At 37.6% G+C, this 24,274-nt stretch overlaps 1 protein-coding gene across 10 annotated transcripts in view; it reads left to right on the top strand.

Moving 5' to 3' along the window:
• The first annotated feature begins 586 nt into the window (after positions 1 to 586).
• CDKAL1 (CDK5 regulatory subunit associated protein 1 like 1) overlaps positions 587 to 24,274 on the top strand; it is a 611,046-nt gene continuing 587,358 nt past the window's right edge. Inside the window, exons 1-4 of one of the 10 annotated variants that reach the window (XM_046640830.1) lie at positions 587 to 675; positions 1,471 to 1,514; positions 11,832 to 12,001; positions 13,534 to 13,646. In XM_046640830.1, coding sequence (XP_046496786.1) covers positions 11,832 to 12,001; positions 13,534 to 13,646 — 283 coding nt within the window. In that variant the 5' untranslated portion in view covers positions 587 to 675; positions 1,471 to 1,514. Of the gene's footprint in view, positions 699 to 722; positions 802 to 1,055; positions 1,324 to 1,470; positions 1,515 to 11,819; positions 12,002 to 13,533; positions 13,647 to 24,274 lie in introns of those variants that run through there. The other 9 variants (XM_046640826.1, XM_046640831.1, XM_046640832.1 and 6 more) reach the window with 9 other exon arrangements.

The raw sequence follows: 24,274 nt of genomic DNA, 5'->3' as shown, positions 1-24,274 counted from the left end.
TATACTCCATGAAAGTTCTCTTTCTCTGCTAAACTGCTTTACAGTTTAGCCACTAAACTGCTTTCTAAGCATTAAAAAAAAAAAAAAATTGGTCCATGTTAAACTGTCTATATTAAGTTTAATCCAACTGTTCTTCCTCCTTTTCCATTCTCTCCTCTGATGTGACCTCGTTTCACAAAAGGTAGAGAAAGCTAGTAAAATATAATGAAAAGAGCAGGTTGTTTGGGAATCGGTTAGACTTTGATTCAGCAGAGAGGACGGTTACTGACAGTAGAGTACCTTTGGGCAAGTATTTAAACTCCCAGTTTTCCTCTTTTGCAAAATAAGAATAGTAGTAATAAATAAGTCGGGAAATAACGTTTATGTAAAATGCTTAACACGTGCCTGACACATAATAAGAGCTCAGCAGAAGTGAGCTATTAAGCAATTCTAAGAACCCGAGGTGTGGGGAGTGCATTTCATCTCTTGCAACCAAAGGAATTGTAACTGTAATCATTACTAAATTAAGTTAAACCTGAACTCGCACTTTCAGCGGTGATGCAATTTGATCTCTCCGGGCCACCGTCGCCGAGCATGCGTAAATAAACGTGGCGGGACGTACGTGTCATGGCGAGCTCCATGTGAAGTCTCTGCAGTTTCCGGAGAGTGGCGTGTGGATTCTCTTACGTCGGACTGGTTTGTTATTTCTTGACTACTGGGTAAGGGTGGCCGGTGGATCAGTGTGGGGCGGAGTGTGGCCAGAGCTCCTTTTATGGCGGAGCCTTGTTTCCCCAGTTTCAGTCTTTCTCGGGCCGTTTGCTGGTTTGTTTCGCAGTTACAGGGGACTTGCTAGCTGGGATGGGGGAACTGGGAGGCAGGGAGCGCTGCTGGAAGTGAGGACAGGGTCGTTGGCCTTAGGTGCTGCAGAGCTGTACGGAGTCTTAGGGGATCTCGTTCCTTATGGTCAAATCTAACTTTATTCGTTCTCTCACTTTCTGCTTTAGCGAATTTGTGGGACAGGACAGGCTTTCGCAGTTATGTAGCTTTCACAGAGCTGTATCTCAAGTATTTAAACTGAAGTTGGCCAGAAGAGCAGGTGTTTTGGTTTTTCGCTTTTCGTTCTCGTTTACTCATAAAATCTCTCTTTGAATCTCGGGGCTACACGTGTTTTTCGGGTGGAAGTTGATCTGGATACTTCTCTCATTGCCTTATTCCTGTTTTGTAGCTGGTATTACTTGAATCACACAGACGTGTTATAGTGCTGTGTAGTATTTCTTAGTATGGCCAGATGCTGGATCACAATCGTGGCAAATATAGCAGATGTCAACACATCTGTCCTAGTCGGTAAGAAGTTGGAAGTAGTATGCAACATCATGAACCTTGCTACGTAAAGCAGTCTTTTATGGAGTCTAATACCTTTTAGGTACTAGTTAAAGAGTCCTTACTGTGGTTTTCTGAACTTGCTTGTTCAAATCAGTTTTTATTTTCCAGACTCATCTTTCAAGAGGATTTGAGACCAATTGCAGATAATCAAGGTACTCATTTATTTTAAACCTTTTATGTTTGAGCGACATGTTACAAATTAGAACATTCAGAAAGGTAGCCTAATTACTTAGTAATTTTGCCACCATCCCTGAATCGTGCCATATCACTAAGGACATTTTCATTCATTATTCTTAACCTTTGCTCTACATGCAGCTGCACTGACCTTGTCTGCCTTGTTAACATGCTCTCTTCCTTTGTCTTCTATGACCCACTGATTTTTTCTCCTTCTCTGGTAGCTGCTTCTTGGCCTCCATTATAGGCTAGTTCTCTTCTTTTTGGCGGTTAAATTTGGAGTTCCTCAAGGCTCAGTCCTTTGCTTCTTTCTCTAACTCTCTGGGAGAGCAAATCTACATTTTCCTCAACTTGCTGTTGCTGTCTTTTTGAGTGTAGCCATCCTAGTGAGTGTGAAGTGGTATGTCCTTGTGGTTTTGAGTTGCAGTTCCCTGATAGCTAATGATGTTAATGTATTTTCATGTGCTTATTGGCTGTTTGTATATCTTCTTCAGAGAAATGTCTGTTCATACCTTTTGCTCATATTTTACATTGGGTTCTCTTTTTATTGTTGCGTTGTGTTCTTTATTGTGTTCTGATACTAGACTTTTATCAGACATGTGATTTGCAAATATTTTTTATCATTGTATGAGTTGTGTTTTCACTTTCTTGATTGTGTCCTTTGAAGCCTAAAAATTTTTACTTTTGATGAAGTCTAATCTTTTTTTCTTTTGTTGCTTGTGCTTTTGGTGTCATAACTAAGAAACCAGTGCTTAATGTAACGTTATGAAGATTTATGCATGTGTTTTCTTCTATGAGTTTTATATTGTTAGCTTTCAAATTTAGGTCTGTTATCCATTTTGAGTTAATGTTTGTATATGATGGGAGGTAGGGCTCCAACTTCTTTCATTGTGTGTGACTATCTGGTTGTTCCAGCACAGTTTATTGAAAAGACTACTCTGTCCCCCATTGAATTTTCTTGGCACCCTTGTTGAAAACCAGCTGACCAGGTGTGTTTTTGACATGCAATCTAGATGATTTTTATGAAAGAATAACTCTAGGACAGTGATTCTCAAACTTTAATGCACATCAAAATCACCTGGAAGCCTTGTTAAAGATTCCTTGGCTTTATTCAGAATGTCTGATTCAGTAGGTCTCGCGTTCCCCAGCGAGGGTTATCATGCTGATCTGGGAATAACACTATGAAAACTACTGGTGTAAGATTTTGGTTCACAACTGTGGCTACACACATGAGAATTACTGGAAAATTTAAATATATATTGATACCCAATATATATTTCAGCTGGCCTAGGGCTCAATTATTGGTAATTTTCAAAAGCTCCTCGGGTAAATACAATGAGCACTCAAGATTGAGAACCTCTGCTGCAGGCGAATGGTGGTTCTCAGACAAGGATGTTTAGTGGAATCACCTGGGAAGGTTTTACGTTCACATCCTTAAGTTCCACTCTTGGAGATTCTCATTCAGAATGGGACCTGGGTATTTGATATTAGAAAAGCTCTCCTAAAAAATCCCCTATGTAAGTAACACTACTGTAGGATGTTGCATTCTATTTTCTTTTTGTCATTTTCAATATCTCCCTTTTCACTGACTGTTTTTATTCACTTTATCAAACTTGGTTTGCTCTACTTTTGAGAAAGAACTGTATATGATCCTAGCGTTCCATTTAACTATTGTCTTGCTTTCCTTTTAGTCTCAAGCTTTTATTGCCTTTTTTCTTTTTTGAAGATTTTATTTTTTTCCTTTTTCTCCCCAAAGCCCCCTGGTACATAGTTGTATATTCTTAGTTGTGGGTCCTTCTAGTTGTGGCATGTGGGACGCGGCCTCAGCGTGGTTTGATGAGCAGTGCCATGTCCGCGCCCGGGATTCGAACCGACGAAACACTGGGCCGCCTGCAGCGGAGTGCGCAAACTTAACCACTTGGCCACGGTGCCAGCCCCACTTTCATTGCCTTTTTACTCACTTATTTGAAAATTTCTGAGGGCTAACAATTCCTTCTACAAGTTTGTTGGAAGTAAAAACTTTATTAATAGTAATGAGTGAGATTGTTTAGGTCCTTTCATAGGCAACCAGGTTGAGGAACCTCTGCATTGTATTTGTCTCCTTTTTCTCCCTAGAGTGAACTTCTAGAAATGGAGTTGCGTGGTCAAGGGATGTATATGTTTTAAAGTTTGATATGTGTTGCCAGACTGCCTCCCTGAAAAGGATTTTTACCATGTTTTACCATGCTTTCAGTTAACAATAGGATCTTTGTTGGCCTTTTTTTTTTCTGAGCAAGATTCGCCCTGAGCTAACATCTGTTGCCAGTTTTCCTCTTTGCTGAGAAAGTTTCACTGTGAGCTAACATCTGTGCCAGTCTTCCTCTATTTTGTATGTGGGTTGCCGCCACAGCATGGCCACCAGTGAGTGGCGTAGGTCCACAGCTGGGAACTGAACCCAGGCCCCTGAAGCACAGCATACCACACTTAACCAGTAGGACATGGGGCCAGCCCCATTTTTTGGTTGGTCTTTCTTATCACTGTGGTAGATGAAAGATAATTCATTATTTAAACACTTGCTATTAGTGTGGTCCTGCATTCTTTCCTGTGCTTACTGGATATTTGCATTTTTAAATTGAGTTGCCTGTTTTTCCTTTGCCCATTTTTTTCCGGAATGTATTTATTTCTTAGAATCGGGTTAGGCTCTTGTATGTTTGTGCTTTGCCAGTGAGGCAGAGCCATGGTGGGGAGAACTTGGGGTTGAGAGAAGGCCTAGGTTCTCATTTGAGCTCTATCAATGTACAAATCTTTTAGTTTCTCTGAACTTCAGTTTTGTAAAATGAGAGGCGTAGTGATGTTCCCTACTTCCCTAACTCTGTGATCCTGTATGTCTCCTGCAGCAAACCCCTCTCATCTCTCTTCTTCCATTCTATTTCCCTTCTCTGGATCCGTACATAATTGCATATGGGATGTAAGAATTGTGTAATTTAAAAAATTACAGCTTTGTGTCATTCAATTTATAATGCTTCAGTTGTTCTTTAGTAACTTTGAAAGGCACTACCTGGTCTTAGCCTTTTCACTAATCTTGATTATTTCATATAATAATAGTGATAGAAGAAACTCTAGGGGTTAGATTTTTTTTTTTTTTTTTCATTTTTCTCCCCAAAGCCCCCCGGTACATAGTTGTGTATTCTTCGTTGTGGGTTCTTCTAGTTGTGGCATGTGGGACGCTGCCTCAGCGTGGTCTGACGAGCAGTGCCATGTCCGCGCCCAGGATTCGAACTAACGAAACACTGGGCCGCCTGCAGCGGAGCGCGCGAACTTAACCACTCGGCCACGGGGCCAGCCCCTCTAGGGGTTAGATATTTACTTTAACTTCCCATGTGGTGTAAATTTCCTCCTATGTTATAGAAAGACTAGGCAAATTCAGCTTAAACAAGCATTTTTTAAATTTATTTATTCATTCATTCATTTACTCAAGTATTGTGAGCCTGCTATATGCTAGGCATTGTTACAGGTGTTGTAGGTACAGTGGTGAAAAAGAGATAATGCCTTTTCTCCGTATGGAGCTTACACTGTAAAGAGGAAGACAGATGCAGGTGTATATATGATGTCAGGTGGGTAAGTGCTATGAAGAAAAATGAAGCATAAAGCAGGATTAGAGGTTAGTGAGAGAGTGTGGGGATGCTTGGTTAGTGTGTGGTTATTTTGGATATAGTGGTTAGGAAAGGCCTCTCTGAGGAGGTGTCCTTTGAGTAGATAAGTGGGCAGCAATCCATACAAATATCTGGGGGATGATATTCCAGGTAGAGGAATAGCAAGTGTGAAGGCCCCTGAGTCAGAAACTAGTTTGGCATACTCAGAGAATGTCTAAAAGGTTAGTACAGTTGGGACAGAGTGGGAGGTGGCAGAGGAAGTAGCTAGGGGCTGTATCTTGTTAGACTGGGTAGTCTACAGTAAAAAATAGTTATTGAGAAGCGGCAGTGTGCTAGACATGGTTCTAGGCACCACCTGTGATAAAACACACAGGAACCTTTCCCTTCACCAAGTATATATTCTAGTAGAAAGAGATAGACAATAACAAAATAATGAAAACATCTATGCAGTGGTAAGAAGTGTGGTAGTAAGGAAGCAGGGTGGGGAAGAGGGATAGAAAGTGTGTGTGCATGTGGTGATGTGGAGTTGCTCAGAAAGAACTCACTGGTGATGTTTAAGCAAAGTCCTGAAGGTCTCGAAGGCATTCCAGGCAAGAATAAGACCCTCAGGTGAGTGCGTATGGCCTGAGATAAAGCCCCTGAGATGGTGGGTACGAACTGGCAAGGGACCCTCTGTGGCTGAGTGGAGTGAGAGGGGAGATTGGTAGGAAATAGGGTCAGAGAAGTAACAGGAAGCTGATTATATATATGCCATTGCAGATCTTTGTAACAATTTTGGCTTTTTACTCTGAGATGGAATACCTTTGGTGGATTTTGATCCGAAGTTTGAGATGAACTTAGGTTTTTAAAGGGATCCCTGGCTTCTATGCTGGAAATGTCCTTTGGGAATTAAGGATAGAAGCAAGGAGACTAACTATGGCAGTAATCCAGGCAAGAGCTGATATTGGTTTGGACCAAGAATGTAACAAGTAGGTATGGTCTGAAATAGATTTTAAATATATTTTGAAGCTAGCTGCTAAGAGGATTTTGTTGGTTTGGATTTAGCTCCAAGGAGAGAGAGGGAGGAGTCAGGGATGATTCCAGCATTTTTGGCTGGAACTGGTAGAAGGTTGGGATTGCCTTTAAATGAGATGAGGAGAGTCGTGGGAGGATCTGGTGTGGTGTTGGTGGTTTTGTGTGGGGTAAGGTGGGGAGAGGATCAAGAGTTCTGGTTTTGACTTTTTAGGTGTGAAATAACTATTAGACGCTTAAGCAGGCATGTTGACTAGGCTGTTGGACCTGTAAGTCAGTCTGAAGTTCAGGGGAGGACTGGGACTGGTTATATAAGCATATAGTTGGTATTTCAAGGCCACAGGACTGGGTGAGATCACCTAGCGTATGTCTGTAACTAGAGAAGAGAAGTCGTCCTGTAACAGAGCCATGGGGGCATTCCAACGTTGAGAAGTTGGAGCGATGAGGAGGAACCAGCAAATGAGACTTGGGGAGTGGCTAAAGTGGTAGGAGGATAACTCAGAGAGTGTGGTGTCTTGGAAGCCAGTGAAGAAAATATCTTAAGGAGGGAATGTTGAATATTCTGAAATGCTGCAGATGGGGTCATATAAGATGTCTGATAATTGATCATTGTGTATATTGTTGAGAGTCATTGAAATCATGACAGACCATTTTGATGGAGTGGTGGTGGTGAAAGCCTGGTCATGAGAGAATGGGAGGGGGAAGTTAGAGACTGTAAGTATAGACAGCTCTTGCAAGGAGTTTTCCTTTAAAGGAGAAAAATACGATGGAGATAGTAAGTGGAGGAAGTGGGTTCAAGTTAAGGTTTTTGTTTTGTAAATGGGAGAAATAACAGTATGTTTATATGCAGATATTAATGATTCAGTAGAGAGACAGTTAGTGATGGTGCAGGAAGAGGGAGCTTTGCTGGAGTTTTGTGCTTGAGGAGGTCAGAGTAGAAGGATTGTTTTTAGGGTGGATGGACAGTTATTCGAGTAACAGGTAGGCAGAGTACATGGGCAAAGAACCATTTCTCAGTAAAAGAAGGAAGTCATCCATCTGTGCTGAATGTGGGAGGGGATCTGAGGGTCTGCTTCATTCAAGCCTTCTGTTTTCAGTACCATCTTTAGCCTCATTAAGGGGAGATCTGTGAGAAATTAATTTTCAGAAAATTCTTGACATAAATGAATTTTAAGTTTCTTTACTGCAGTTCTTCACAGTTTGCTCTACTAATGAATACAGGGAATCTGTAAAGAGGCAGGATTTCCTAAATTTGTTTGACCACAGAAAATCGTTTTTTCAGATAGTTCATATCTCTAGTAAATAGAACCAATTTGAGAATGTCTAACCTAGTTCATTTCTCTTTACCCGGTTTGCTGAGTTGGCCCCAGAGTTCTTGTTCATCAGAGCAGAAAAGCCACCTCAAACTAATTTAAGCCACGGAGGGAATTTACTGGTTCACATGACTGGGCAGAATAGGGCAGCATCTGGCTTCAGGCATTGGTTGGTTGCAGGTGCTCAGATAATGTCAGTATGGCTCTTTATCTCTCCAGCTTTTACTAGGTTTTATTCCTTAGGTAGGCTTCTGCCCTGTGACAGGCGAAATGGCCTCCAGCATCCTCAGGTTGACATCCTCCCAACTTAGCCACTTCAGTGAAAAGAGAAGCCATCTCTTCTGTTAGCTGTGGCATAGAAGTCCTTGTGATGATTCTGATTGGCTGGGATTGTCTTGTCTAACCCTGAACCAGTCATTCTGGCCAGGAGGATGGGTTACTCTGGCAGGCTTGGGTCATCTGCCCATTCCTGTGTCTAGGGAAGGAGGAGGCCTGTGATTGACAGTCCCACCATGACCAGGTGGAATGCATGTTAATTATAATTTAACCAGTCCCTGATTGATTGCCCTTTGGGTTCTTTCTAATCTTTTGCTCTTATTGACAATGTAAAGCTAGCTGAAATTTGAACACAGGTTTGTCTGATTTATAGGGCATAATTTGTCATAGTTGTGAGGAGTAAATTATAGCAAGGGGCCCAAAATGAGCCTGGCTGGAAGCCACTCTGTTAATTGAAAGTAGTTAATAGGAAGATGGGAATCTGGCAAATGAGGAGAGGGAAAATCATCAGAAAGGCTTGAGACCAGTGGAGAGACTTAACATTCCACTGGAGAGTCAGAGATCCTTAACACTGGTTTAGGCGACCCAGAGGAGGAACAGTGGTCATTTGGTATACATACATTAAGTAGGCAGTAGAGTACCGAACAGCATATGGCCTCGTGATTCCATCTTGCATGGAATCCTTGTGCTTCTTTGGGTACCTTCGCTTCTCTGTGTTTCAGATTGCTTTAAAGTGAGGATAATAACACTACTTACCTCATGGTGTTATTGTGAATGGTTAATGAGATGCCCCTGTGAAACACTTGCTTCATGTCTGGACATAGTATTAGACTATTAGTAAGTATACTCAAGTACATTTTCTTTCTAGATAGTTTTTAAGTATTTTAACATAATTGTAGATTCACTTACAGTTACAAAAATTATGTGGGGATGCTGTGCACTTTACCCAGTTTCCCCCAATGGTAATATCTTGCGAAAGTGTGATACAATGTCACCACCAGGATATTGACATGGATATGGTCAGGATATAGAACATTTCCATCACCACAAGGATCTCTTATGTTGCCCTTTTATAGTCACTTTCCTCCTACTGCATCCTCTCCTTAATACCTGGCAACCACTATTCTGTTCTCCATTTCTGTAACTCTGTTATTTCAATCTCAATTTATGTTGTAGAAATGTAAGCATGCAGTATGTAACCTTTTGGGATTGGCTCTATTCACTCAGCATAATTCTCTGGAGATTTATCAGGTCGTTGCATGTATCAGTAGTACATTTCTTTTTATTGCTGAGTAGTGATCCATGGGATGGCTATACCACAGTTTGTTGAACCATTCAACTCATTGAAGGGCATCTGGGTTGTTTCCAGGTTTTGGCTATTACAGAGAAAGCGGCTATAGACATTTGTGTTCAGGTTTTTGTGTGAATATAAGTCTTTATTTCTCTTGGATTAACCCTCAGAAGTACTATGGCCAGGTTGCATTGTAGTTGCATGACTATTTTTTTGCATTGTAGTTGCATGATTAGTTTTTTAAGAAAATGCCAAACTGTTTTCCAGAGTGGCTGCACCATTTTATATTCCCATCAGGACTGTACTAATGATCCAGTTTCTCTGCGTCCTCATCAGCATTTGGCATTGTCACTGTTTCTTATTTTAGCCATTCTGTTAGGTGTGTAGCGATACCTCTGTGGCTTTAGTTTGTATTTCTCTGATGGCTAGTAATGTTGACTCCTGTTTCACATGCTTATTTGCCCTCTGTATAACCTCTTAGGTGAAATATCTCCCTGTCTTTTTGTCCATCTTCTAATTGGATTGGTTTTTTTTTATTATTGTGTTTTGAGTTCTAGATACTAGTTTTTTATTACACGTCTGCTTTGCAAATATTTTCTCCCACTCTGTAGTTTGGTTTTTCATACTCTCAAAAGGGTCTTTTGCAGAGCAAAAGTGTTTAATTTTGATGACATCTGGATTTGTTAATCTTTCTTTTTATGGCCCGTGCTTTGGTGTCAAGTCTGGCAAGTCTTCACCTAGCCCTCTAGGTTCAGAAGATTTTCTCATATCGTTTCTTCGAAAAGTTTAGAGTTTATGTTTTACATTTAAATCTGTAATCCATTTTGAATTAATTTTTGTATAAAGTGTGAGAGTTAGGTTGAAGTTCATTTTTTTGTCTATAAATGTCCACTTGCTTAAGTCCTAATTGTTGGAAAGGCTGTCTTTCCTCCATTGAATTGCATTTGCACTTTTGTGAAAAGTCAGGCAGGCGTATTTGTGTGGGTCTGTTTCCGGGTTCTCTGTTTTGTCCTATTGATCTGTGTTTCTGTTCCTCCACCAGTACCTCACAGCCTTGATGACTACAGCTATATAGTAAGTCTTGAAATTGGGCAGACCAATTCCCCCCACTTCATTCTTTTTTTCAAAATTGTTTTAGATATATTAATTTCTTATCCTTTCTCTATAAATTTTAGAGCAAGCTTACCTATGTCTATAGAAAGTCTTCCTGGGATTTTGGTAGGAATTGTTTTTTTTTTAAGGATTGGCACCTGGGCTGACAACTGATGCCAATCTTTTTTTTTTTTTCTGCTTTATCTCCCCAACCCCCCACTGTACACAGTTGTATATCTTAGTTGCAGGTCGTTCTAGTTGTGGGATGTGGGACGCCGCCTCAACGTAGCCTGACGAGCGGTGCCATGTCCACGCCCAGGATCCGAACCCTTGGCCGCCGCAGCGGAGGGCGCGAACTTAACCACTTGGCCACGGAGCCGGCCCCGTGGGAATTGTTTTAAACTTGTGTATCAGTTTGGTCTTCAGTGACACTGCATGGTGGGGGTGGGGCTTCATTACTGTTTGATTGGTTGACTGGTTTGGAAGTCCAGCGTTCTTACTTGGTCTTCTCTGATTCTACCCTCATGGGGTGTGATGGGGCACCTCCTTACAGCCTTGTAAGGGTGGAAGTCAAGGGTAAAAGTCAAGGCTCCCTACTTGACCTTTGTGGCTTGTCTGGAGGTGGGACTATAGTTTTGTATTTTGTGTTTTTGTGTGTGTGGAGTAGAATGGTAATTGTCTAAAAGTTTTTGTCTTGCTAGGCTGCTCCTGTTCTGGTTCTTTGACAAAATAACAGGCTTTTGGTTTGGCTTTTGTTGTCTGCATCTGTTGGCATTTCTGGGGTTGCTGCCTTCTTCAGCTCCAAGTCTGGAACATAGGAGGCAGAAGAAATGCCAAGGAGCTCACCGTTGTGGTGTTCCTTGGGTTCCAAGGTCCCTAGCCAGTCTGCCTTCTCTCTGCCTTTCAAAGTTGTCCTATGTTTGTTTTATTTGTGATGTCCAGGGTTTAGCTGTGCTCAGCAGGAGGGGTAGGGAAAAGTGTGTCTAGTCCATCTTCCTGGAAGCTGTGTCCACGTTTTCTTAACTGTAAAAATTTTGAACATTCAGGAAAGTAGAATAGAATAATAACGCTAACATATCTATTTCCTAGATGTAAGACTTATGTTTTCTCTTATGTCTTAATCTATTTTTTATTGTTTTAAAGTAAATTCTAGATAAGACATTTCACCTCCAAATATTCAATATGTATCTCTAAAATAATAAGATTTTTAAACATAACAGTACTTTTTTTATCAGTGCCTTAGGTCAAATGATTTATAGTAATATCCTGATATTATCTAATATTCAGTTCATATTCTGATTGTCGTAGTTGTTTCCAAAATGTCTTACAGCTGGTTGGACAAAATCAGATCTAATCAAGAACGTGAATTGTGTTTAGTTGTTATGCTTTAAGTCTCCTTTAATCTTGAGCAGTTCCTCTTCTGTTTTGTCTCCATGATATTGATTTGTTGAAGAAATAGTTCCAGTTAAACTTTGGAATGTCCCACTATCAATAGGGTTTGTCTCATTGTTTCCTTGTATTTCTTTATCTGCTGCATTTTCTGTAAATTTGAAGTTAAATCTAAAGGCTTTATTAGATTCAAATTTGGCAAGAATATTTTATAGGTAATGCTAGGTTAAACAGATTTTTTGAGGGACTCATAAGCTTGTATCATTTATAACTTTTTATGTGGTAGAGAAGATGCCTTCTGCATCATGTGAGACACTGCTGGATGACATAGAAGATATTGTGTCACAGGAAGATTCAAAGCCACAGCATCGGCATTTTGCAAGAAAGCAGGTTGTTCCAAAGGTGCGAAAGCGAAATACCCAGAAATATTTGCAAGAGGAAAACAGTCCACCAAGTGATAGGTAAGTATTTTTCTTTGAAATTATATTCAGTTTTGTACCAAGGGAGAAGCTGGCACTTCTCGTGTATGTGATATACAAATTATCTTTTTTAAATTTTGGAACTTTTGGGAGGAAATATGTAGATTTATTTTTTTATTTGAATGTTTTAAATTTAGTAAAGTAATTGGTTAAAAAAGAAAAACATGGGCCGGCCCCCTCGCGGTGGTTAAGTTCGCACACTCCGCTTTGGGGGCCCAGGGTTTCACGGGTTTGGATTCTGGACTCGGACATGGCACTGCTCATCAGGCCATGTTGAGGTGGCATCCCACATGCCACAACTAGAAGGACCCACAACTATAATATACAACTATGTACTGGGGGGATTTGGGGAGAAAAAGCAGAAAAAAAAAAGAAAAAAGATTGGCAACAGTTGTTAGTTCAGGTGCTAATCTTTAAAAAAAAAAAAAAGAAAGACCTGTCAAATTGTGTGCTCCTTGAAGACATGGGACCTAGGACAGAATTTTGCTCAAAAATAGACATTCCCCATCCCCAGGATCCCTTTGATATTACCATAGTTGGTATATAATTCTGTGTTACTTCCAAATTAAAATTTTTACTGGAATTTGTGATTTTTGAGACAGGGGTGGTTTGGGTATTTGATTTTTCTTAGCAAATTTACAAATACTTATGCATCAGCTAAAGGCATTGGGCACAAATAAATTATTGTGCTGTTTATACTATTATATTAGGTTTCTAGTTTAGTGAAATTCTAATACAGCCTAGCTGGAAAGGATTATGCAGTTGTATAGTTTTAATATACCTGTGTTTGCTTATCTAATAAGTTGTTGAAAGTTTTAATACACTTGATTATTTTGTTTGGATTATTAAGCTTTTAAAATTTGCTTATATTTTAATGATTGAAGTTTATTAAATTTGTCCTGCACATGTCCTTAAGGTAATTTCTGTTTAATTATAAAGTATTAGGGCAATGGAAGTTGAAAGTCCTTTTTTTCCTTCCTGAAATTATTACATTTTTTAGAACTCTATTTTTATATATGGAGTAGTTTAATAATGCGATAGGGTGAAAATTTTTCCTGTTGATTCAGTTATTTCTATCTGTAAGTTATAAAATAAAGATTGTAACTAGCATTTAGGAGCCTGTGATCAGATAGATGTACTTAATTTTTCTTTATTTGCTGTTTCTGCTAAAACTATTTTCTTTGCTGTTGTTATTTGTATGTATCTTTCTAGGTGTCGAACTTAGTGGTGTTTTGTTAGTAGTAATGAATATAAAATAAAGGTCAGAGAAGAAGGAGATACTTTTTATGTAGAGCCTTAACTCCTTAGAATTCTGTGGTTATTTTTATCTGGATATGAGACTTTTGGTGTAACAATAGATTAGGGATTAAGTTGGTGCGTTTGATGAATAGCTGCAAAAGGATTGCAGTTGAGTGTGTTTTTGCATAATATGCCCAGAGATCATCTAGTGCTTTTTATTTTAAAAATCCCTTAATGAGACTTACTTTTTTTTTTCTTTATTGATTGTTTAATAGCACTATTCCAGGCATCCAGAAAATTTGGATACGAACATGGGGTTGTTCTCATAATAATTCAGATGGAGAATATATGGCTGGACAACTAGCTGCTTATGGATATAAAATTACAGGTAACTAGATCTGTAATGTATCATACTGATTAAGTTTTTCAGAGCTAAATTTTTTAGAGATATGTATTCTAGCTTCAGCAGTTAAAGGCTATTTTAGCATAACTTAATGATTTTAAGGCAAAACAAAATGATAGCTATTATACATTGCCTGGGTCACTATGGGTATCATATTTTTAAAAACTTTAAAAAACTTTATTTTGAAATAAGTTTAGACTTACAGAAAAGTAGTAAAATTACGGAGAGTTCACATCTGCCTTTCACTCAGCTTCCCCCATTATTAACAGCTTAGGTAATTATAATGAATAAACTAGGAAATTAACATTAGCACAACTCTTATCTAAACTACAGATCTTATTTGAATTTTGCTGGATTTCCCATTTATGTCCTTTCCCTCTTCCGGGATCCAGTCTAGGGTCTCACCTTACGTTTATTTGTAATGTGTCCTTAATCTCTTCCATTCTGTGAGAGTTCCTCAGTTTTTTTTTGTCTTTTATGCCCTTGGCACTTCTGAAGAAAACCGATTAGTTATTTTGTAGAATGTCCCTCAGCTTGGGTTTGTCTGATGTCTTCTCATGTTTCGAGTAAGGTTATGTATGCATTTTGGGCAAGAAGAGCACAGGAGTGAGACCGTATCTTTCTCAGTGCATCATTCAGGGGGTTCAGGATGTCAGGATGTCTTACCACTAGTGCAGGAACCCTTGTCTGCCAGATTTCTTCACAGTAAAGTTACCGTTTTTTCTCATCGTAAATACTGTTTCTCCTCAACTTTTTGCCTATTAATTTTAATATCCGATAAGTTTGGTATCCGCCAGTGGATCTTGTCTGCAGCGGTTATTACTGTACTGTTTGCTTAATGCTGATTTTCTGTTTTCTTCTTTTCTTCTACGTTTATTACTTGGAATTCTTCTATGAGAAAGAGCTATCCTTTCTCCCCATTTTATGTATTTATATCAGTATGAACTCATGGATATCTATTTTAGTCTGTAGGTTCTGGTTCAGTACTATCATTCTTTATTTTGCTGCTCATACTCTTCCAGCTTTGGCCGTAGGACCTGGTTCAGGCTGGCTTCTGTGTCTTTTCAACATGTCCTCATTCTTTTTTGAGCACTTTCTTATTTTCTGGTACCACAAGATGTTCTAATCTCACATTTTCCCATCCCCAGCCTTGGAAGTAACCACTTGTCCAAGGAGTCTTGATCCCTTTCATTAGCAGAGTGTTTAGAAGCAGATCAGAGATCTGGGCAGCATGTGTGCTCATTGCCGCTGGGAAATGTCAGTACTTCTAGGTCCTCTCAGTGGACTGAACTAGAAAATATGTATATATAGAACTGGCACATACACACATCTATATCTATTATTGTATCTGTCTGTATGTTAAATGGGACCATAATTTGAGTGCTATGTGACAAGCACTGGCCCAGAGCTTTATATATGTTATATGGCATAGTTCTTGTGATAGGAGGAAATATTGACATCCCTACTTCATAAGCGAGAATGGGGAAGATTGTGTCTTACCTTAAATCAGACAGACAGTGAAGTCTCTGTCATTCCAAAACACTGCTCTTGACCGCTGTTCCTCACAGTTGCCTTTGCATGTGTCATTGCCAAGTCCTAGCTTCAAGATAGCATGTGAGGATTAGAGAGGATTCAAAACTTATTCCTTTCAAAGCATTGTTTCCTTCAGCAACGAAATCAACATAGGTCATTAACTCTGTGATTTTATATATATATATAGATTTTTTTTTTTTTTTTTTTTTTGAGGAAGATTAGCCCTGAGCTTACACAATCCTCCTCTTTTTGCTGAGGGAGACTGGCCCTGAACTAGCATCTGTGCCCTTCTTCCTCCACTTTACATGTGGCACGTCTGCGACAGCATGGCTTGCCAAGCAGTGCCATGTCTGCACCCGGGATCCGAACTGGCAAACTGCGCGCACTGAAGCGGAACGTGTGAACTTAACCGCTGGGCCATGGGGCTGGCCCCATTAACTCTGTGTTTTTGATAACTTATTCTTTAGACAGCAAAATCAATCATAATACTTTTGTTCTTTAGGTAAAAATACTCAAAATATGCTTTTAGAATTAGTTCTCAGTATTCATTAGTAATTTTTAGTATAATTTATCTTGGGCTTGCCTTAACACATTCTGATGGTGCAGTTTGAGTATTAAGAAAATAGCCTTTAAGATAGTTTCCTAAAACGTTTTAAAAAACTCGAAGCTTGACTTGTCCTAGCTGATATTACATATATAACACATTTTAATTTAAATTTTAGTCCGTTAGCAGTTTGTGCTTGGTGTTGTAACAGTACTCTTGTATGTAAAATTACAGTCCTGATGTGTTTACAGAAGAATAGTAAGCTTCGTTATGTACACCTAATTTTGGCTTCTTGTTTGGGAATAGTAAAAAGGGAGAATTAAGGAAGTAATCACTTGAATATGAAATTGATTTTTCTTATTAGTGTAGTGTATTACTTTCATATGCTTGCATTATTTGTATATATTTGTATTAACCTTATATACTGTTGATTGTCCCCACTTTAGAAATTCATAGTCAGTTTTTAATTCTAGTCTGGCTCATGTGCAGCATACTGTGGGACCACGTTCCACACTTGTCTACGTGCTCTAGGCTCAGGAAATATGAACAATAGTAGCTTCTGTAAAAATTCAAGAAAATCTCTACAGATTTTCTATTTAAATTATATATATGATATCAATGATTTCTGGATTACGTATACTAGTAGTCTCTCAGTATTGTGGAATAGCGGGAGTTTATAAAAATTATTATTGCTTAAGTGTTTTATTAATCAAATATAGATCTAAAATATTTTCACTTAACTGTATAATGGATATAAAATAGGTATAAAATATAGATTATGTATAATGTACAGAGATTATTGAAAATGGTATATAGAGAAATTAAAAATTAACTCTCAATTGCTGACAGTAGATACTTTTACTGTTTGGGGAAGAAAGAAAGATTATGTGGGTATATACTTGAAATTGCTGCTTTTAACTATGTGAATCCAGGAATATAATCATTCCGTAGTAAAACCTCATAGAAGCTTATTCAGAGCAGTTAGCTCTTGTTCATTGCCTCTTTCAAACTCTTTATTTTAAGGAAAAAGGTGGTTCCTCAGTTACAAAATAGTGCCTGCTTGTTTCTTGTTTCAAATAATGAAACCTACTGAGGAGAAATTATGTCATTAGTAAAACTGGGAACAATTAATTGCATCATGGATACATCGTATCCATGTTTCATTGTATCATGGTTACATGATACAGTTAAATTAATATCATGGAAAACAGTTACACTGTCCCTGTGGGTATCATGGCTTTTTAAAGAAATATGATTTGAACACATATATTCTGTGAGTGTGTTCTTCAAATAAGCAAATTGTGTAGACTAAACTTTTTTTCCAGTTAAAACTGCCTTTGGTGATTGTTTTTGGATTATTTCTTTGGAGATGTTGGTAATTTTTTTTCAGTGTCCTCATTGGTGACAGATCTTCATTTCTTGAGAGTATATTTAGTGTTAGAATGGTCACAGGTCATTTGAGACCAAATCTGGTGATATGATATGATGTTGAACAATGCTGATTTAGTTAAAAATAAGGCATTTTTTAAATCTTAATTGGTTCTGAAACTGTTCTACATGAGCTCCAAAAAATATTTATAGCAGTGATTCTTATGCTTTTTGGATCTCTTCAGAACCTCACAACTCTTACACAATTTCATCGAAGAATTCATAACCATTGCCTAGCCGCGTAGTGGAATAAAGGTATGGTCTTCCAAGGTGACTGCTTTAGGGACAGCCCTCATTTCGGTAGAAATATGTTAGGGGTATGTTAGGCAGAGAGCGAGAGAGATGTTGGAGAGAGAAGTTTAATTTGTAGTCATGCTTTCTGTGAATGAATATAATATGTACTTTTCGGTTAGTGGAAAAAAGACCATCACATGGCCGTCAATCGAGGTTCTAGTTCATAAACACATGCCAATGCGAGTTTATATCCATGAAATATTTAGCTAAGTCAGAATAGAGTGTTTAGCTTGAGTGCCCACATTTCCAGAGAAATCATTTAAAAATTTCTGGACTGTTACAGTTCTTGATCGTGTCTTTGTATATTTGTATGTAGTTTATTCACTCAGCATGTGTTCCCTGAGCATGATATGTGTTACAGGGTATAGTGCTAAGAGGTGTGAAGACAGAAAATGAACTAGACATGTATTCCAGTAGATAAGTTTATTGTTTTTTGGCAAAGGAAAAGCTTTTATATTGTATGTTAAATCTTAGAACTTATTTTAGTAAATGATCAAGCTCTTACATTCCTTTATAATTCAGGGTAAGTAGGACCTGCTTTATTAAAAGAGCTTTTACAGTTAATATTTTAGAAATGCTTTATGATAAAGTTCTGTCGACTTATGTTTGAATTAGGAAAATTAATATCTCTGGGACCGGCCCGGTGGCACAGTGGTTAAGTACGCACATTCTGCTTCCGGGGTCCGGGGTTCGCCAGTTCGGATCCCTGGTGCGGACATGCCACCGCTTGGCATGCCATGCTGTGGTAGGCATCCCACATATACAGTAGAGGAAGATGGGCGCGGATGTTAGCTCAGGGCCAGTCTTCCTCAGCGAAAAGAGGAGGATTGGCAGCAGTTAGCTCAGGGCTAATCTTCCTCAAAAAAAAAAAAAAAGAAATATCTCTGTAGAAACAAATAAATACTAGTTTATTTGGTGTAAGAGATGGCTAATTAAATGACTAAAGTGTAAGCATATTTTCTGGACTTGGCCGTTTAATTGGAAGTAGCTTTACATTTTAAGACTGAAGTCAGTGGGATGTATTAGATTAATATATGGAAATATCTGCGTAAGGAATACCTTCAAGGACCACACTTGTGGTGAGTGTAATTTTAAGGACCTTAAAGCTACACTTTTGTGTTTGGACTTGGATCTTTGGAAATCACACTTGTCATACATAAGTAAAGAATGAGTGTGCACATGAATTTTCTTGGAAAAAACCCAACTTTGCCTGTTTTCTTAAAGAACTGGTGACCATGACATTTCATATTAATATCTTGAGTTTACCTACATAATAAAAGATAGTAAGATGAGGAGTAGACTAATTCTCTGGGAAGCTGAAAAAGCAGTAGACTTCCAACTTCTTCAAAATACAACCAAATTAAAAATGTGTGGTATGCTACGCTTCTCTTAGGTGGGACGGTATTTTGTGCCAGCTACTTCTAAGTGAAATCAGGACTTTTGTACACAATTTCAGGGAAAAGAGCTGAATTGGATAAAAGCCTACTGTATGTTAGGCATTTCACATAAGTTATTGCAGGGATCAAATGAAATAACTTTGGCCTGAGGTTACTGCGTACTTTAAGACAAGGAGATTGAGACTGGGAGAAGGAAGACACATGACCTAAACAACTTCACCCAACTAATATGTGCTGGAGCTGACGCTGAGACATTCTGCCTGTCACCACAGCCTCTCTTTGCATTATGCTGTGTAGTCTCTCGGAACTGATATTTTAAAGGCAGTTTAGTTATGGAGATTTAATAATATTATTGGCTTTTATTAGAGGAGGGTTTTTTTTTGTAGCCCATCATTTTGAAATTTCTTCTCCTTTAGGAGTCTTTTATACGTGATCCTTAGTAGTAGGCTTTTTTTTTTTTTTTGGAGGCAAGAGAAAGGGGGAGAAGTCCCACAGGAATCCATGCCACAGGAGCATGCTCAGTTTATTAATTTCAGTGCTAAGTTAGGAGTTGAGAGTAAGCTGTTTCTTTAGTTATAGATAGCAGTGTCAGCTGAGAGCTGCTGGTCCATTCCCACCTATTTAATCATAAATGTAACGTCATCTCCCAGTGGAACGTAAATATAACATCGTCTTGATTTTTGTATTCTTCTTGAACTTCTAGTGGAATTCAGTGAAAGAATCATCAGCTGTCTTAGTGCAGGGCTCTTAACTTGTCTCCATATAGACCTCTTTAATCTCGCCTTCTTGCTCGTTTACCATCAACCGCAGTTATTTACGTGTATAATGTCTTAACAGTTTATAAAACATGTTCATCGCTATTGCTAAATTTATATAGCTTGTACCGGAAGATAAAGATAGAACCAAGATTTTGTTAACCTAGGCTTTTGAAGAATTATTTAAAGATATCCTGACATTTAAGTTTCTGACTTAAATTATATGTATTAGTAATGAGTATTTATAATGAGGTCTTTAGTTATGTGCTGAATAGAAGATTTTTCTAAATGTAACCCAGAGTTTCCTTGCAGAAATTCTTTATTGTGTAGCCAAATATGATGCCTTTTATCTGAAGGTTCTGAAGTCCATCTGGAAATTATAGTGAAAATAAATTCTGGTTTGATCACTTGCAGAGTCTGTAATGCAAGGGATGACCATCCGCTTGTAGAAATGTTTGAATCTTAGCGTTATTCTAAAACTCACAAGTTAAACATAGGGTTATATAAAGAGAAACAAAGCCTTTCATACTCTAAATGGGAACTGTATCTGTCGATCTGTAAAATTTCCTTCTCATGGGGGCATTTCAGACTAATTTTATAAGCTTTTACTTTTTATGTATATCTTATGTGCTGGCAAACTATAGGCTTAAGATAATTATTTAAAAATTCTTTGTTAACTTGCCAGTAATTTACTTTCATCTTCCCTCCCTGGTTACTGTGGAAATATTCTTATATTAGGTTATTTGCATCAACTACTAAGAATGTTCTTCTTAAGTCTTAATGTTTTTCTAGTTATTTTTGCCACTGTTATTTCATGTAGAAAGTTGAGAATTTTATTAAAAGCTTAGTATGAAGATCTGACAGCACAGGGGTAGTAGAAGTAGATGTTTTTTCAGGATGTGACTTCTAGCAAAATGAAAGTGATGTACCAGTTGTGGCCGGGATGACAGTTGTTACTGGATCACTGAGCGTATTCTGTCTATCATGTCTCTCTGAGGAACTCAGCTTTCAATGTCAGAAGTCTTACAGAGGTTTGGTAGCTTCCCTACCTTTTATGTCCCCAGACAACAAAAACAAAACAACTCATGTTAGGATTTGGTGAAAGAAAGTAATTTGTTGATATCTAAATGTAAGATGAGACCTCTAGGCACATTGCATTGCAGTATGTCTAATAAATATTGGGGTGAAACAGTAAATGTGTGAACTAGACAGCCTCTTTTTGACCAGACCTTGTGTTATAGGTGGATGAAATTTTCGAATCCTGTAATTGGAGTCTAGAATGGCTAGCCTGAGCCAGGACAAATTCTTTTGTGATCTCAGAAGGAAATGAGTAAAGATGATTTGCTCTTCACACCACATTTTCCTTTTGTTGAGGAAAGTAGATTGGGAATGGTGACAAAGTAAAAGATGCATTGGTTGAAGTTGTGGAAGCTGAGCAGCAATTGAAGGGGGTTGAAATATGATTTTTAAAGTGGAAATTGCATAGAACAGACTTGATTTCCTAAATGTAAATCAAAGACTGAAATGAAAGTCAGTATGAGAGAATTAATTAGCACGTGCATTTGTGTGTGTGTATTAATGAAAGGCTCCATCATTTGGAAGGATGTTTACAAATGTAATTGAAACCTTTTATATAATTGTGTCTTAAAAATGCTTCAGTTTGGAAGGCCATTGATAGATATAATTGATTGCCACATTATGCATAACTTTGGGGAAAACTATCACTGTTGCCTTTGTGGCCTCAGGGATAAATACACTTTCTACAGAGTTATAATAATGTTGTTATCTCACCTGAAAATGGAGCTGAATATGTACATTTCTTAAGGAAAGTGTTGTAGTAAAGATATTGGTCACCAATATGCCAGTTAAACTATGCAATATTTTTCCTGTGTTTTAAAAAAAATTTTAAACAACTTTACTGAAATATAATTTACATTATATTTGCCCATAAAATTTACCCATTTTAGCTATAAGGTCTTGTAAGGAGGTTGTGTTTACTTTTAGAATGAATCCAAGATAAATGAGAAATGGAGGAAAATTACTTTTCATCACATAAGGAATTATATTATGCTTTATATTATAAAAACTGAATAGGATTCTCTATTCAAGTTCTTAAACTCTAAATTTTATATGCTAAAAATTTTGTTTAAATTTTGCGATGCTTTAGTGCAATATAACATTTCAAAAAGGTGTTTTAGTACATTTTAAGTGTTTGGGACTCTTCATTACTGACATAAAAAAGGATGCATGCTGATTTTTCTGATCTCTACAGTCTAGTTTCTCTTTTTTTTCTCTTTAATGTCTCTGGTATTTATCATTTTGTTGGCCCAGTGATCTCCTCTTGTCATGATATGAAGCACAAAACTACATGTATTTGAACCAGCGTCTGCTAAGTGGCACTAGTTTTCATTTTGTACTCAATTGTACTCAATTGTGTTACGTATACAAATTAAGTAGTGTCAGCCTTTTTTTCTTTTTTAATCGCAAGCAATATTTTCCTTATGTTTGAGAGTAAACTTGCATGGCTGATTAGAATCTTCACCTTATAAAGAGAAAATCTTGCTCACCTCTGAATTCCAAAATATTTTGGTTCCAGGTCCTAATTTTTCTTAGCCTGGTATTGTGTCCAAGGTGAATACCTTGTAATAGTCACTCACGTGGTAATTACATTATTTTGATTAAAGTTTTAAACTCGTTTTCTCAGTTTTATCACTAGTAGATGTGGGAAAAGTTCATCCCTTTAATTGTCTTTCTTTGGGACCTGGAAGATTATTTTTCATCCTGTCCCACTTTTGGCCTGACCTTTTCAGTCCTTTTAACTTTTGTTTGCATTTCCTGTAGCATGTATGTAGTAATAAAACTTCATTTCATGTGTAATTGTACTACTTTTTGTGAATAATGTGCTGTGGAGTGCTAAATTGTGTTAAAATGACTAGTCTTTTCAAAATATACTGGCCTTCTGGTATTGATCAACTTAAAATATTTTCTACTTTTAATATTTTAGAATTTTTATGAGAGACAAATCAACGTAGACCCATAGATTTTCAGAAACTTGACATTTGCCTAGTTGCTTAATGATTCAGATTATCCTTTGAGATTTTGTAAACACTATTGTTTTTGGATAATTCATTTAGGAATAGCCTATGTTTAAATTTTAATTCTCTTTTGTTAAGAAAATGGGCAGGTGATAAATTACCACGAAAACTTCACTTAAAAATCTATTTTTTGAGTTGTCTTTGCTTTTGGGGAGAAAAACTTTTTTGAGATGTTGACGCTTAAATATGTAAAATAGTGTTGGCTTAATTTAAAATTTTCGTAGGTTTGGATTAAAGACATGTTGTATTTTTAGCTCTTGGACAATAGATGGCAGTATTACATTAGGTGATCAATGCAGCTATACTATTGTATATGAAAAGTGAATTTCATGTTATACATAGTCTTCTAATATAATTATTAGAAGTCATTAAATTAGTTAACACTTTATTTTTTCTGATTTACTGCTTTTTAAACTTTTTAGTAATATTGTATAAGAATTGGACAAATTGACCTTTTTAGATGCAACATGATCCTGTGCGGATATCAGCAGCCTGCAATATGTACGCTGGAGACCAGATGTGAAATTATTCATTCGTTGACTTACTGTTTGACATCTTTGTTGCTCTGTTGCCCTGATGATGCTTGTCCTAAATGTGGTCATTGTCCTCTTGCCCATAGAATCATAGTAAGGTGGGAAGTTTTGAATCTGAGGACAAACATTTGTTACCTTTACCATTATGTTGCTTCACCATTACTACAAACTAACCTTCCCGTAAGATACAACTTGAGTAGCTTATTAATCCTCAAATCTATTAACATATATTAAGATTAAAGAGGCTTAATCTTAAAAGAGAATGGAGTAAACTACAGCCCTTTAAAATTTTCCACCCATTCTCACTGTACCAACAGATGTTTGCTGGTTAATTTATGGGGAGATAATTCGAATGTTCAGACATTTGCAGAGGCTTTCCTTTTGGTTCTTCCTTCATTGTAGCTTGGTGATTCTCAAATTTATGAGTTTCTAAGAATTTTTGTACAGTGTTATACACAGATTCATGTATATCATGTATATGGGGGACTTAAGGGCTTTTTAAATATGATAATTAGATCATCTAATTTGATCATTTTAGATCCTAACTCCTTCTGTATTCTGCACCTCTCCTTGCACTGCTGCCGTTCAGGTTCTTTCCCCTGGCTTAGAGACACAGAGAGAGTGGTGCCTCAGCTAGTTCCTATCTTAGGGTAATTTATCTGTTGTACATGTTCTCTCCCATGGTGTGTGAGTTCCCTTCTGTCTTAGTCATCTTTACCTTTGACATCTCAGGGACACTGTCGCTTAGTGATTAAGAGCAGACTGGAGCCAGCTATTAATATTAAGCCAGACTGTAAAACCAGCTACTGCCCTGTAATAGCTATATGACTTTGGGCAAATGATGATGTCTCTGTGCTTCAGTATCCTTATTTATTTAATGGAGATGACAGCCATAGTCCTTTCTAAAGATTAAATGTTAGTATACGTAGAGTGTTCAGTTTGTATTGAATTATCATTATCATTAAATTCAGTACCTGGCACAAAATAAGAATTCAGGTGTTTTTTGTGTACATTAATGAACAAATAAAAACAGT

Source organism: Equus quagga, chromosome 15, assembly GCF_021613505.1.
Source record: "Equus quagga isolate Etosha38 chromosome 15, UCLA_HA_Equagga_1.0, whole genome shotgun sequence".
Lineage (NCBI taxonomy): Eukaryota > Metazoa > Chordata > Mammalia > Perissodactyla > Equidae > Equus > Equus quagga.
Note: the sequence above shows the minus strand (reverse complement) of the source record. Positions and strands in the feature narration are given on the sequence as shown.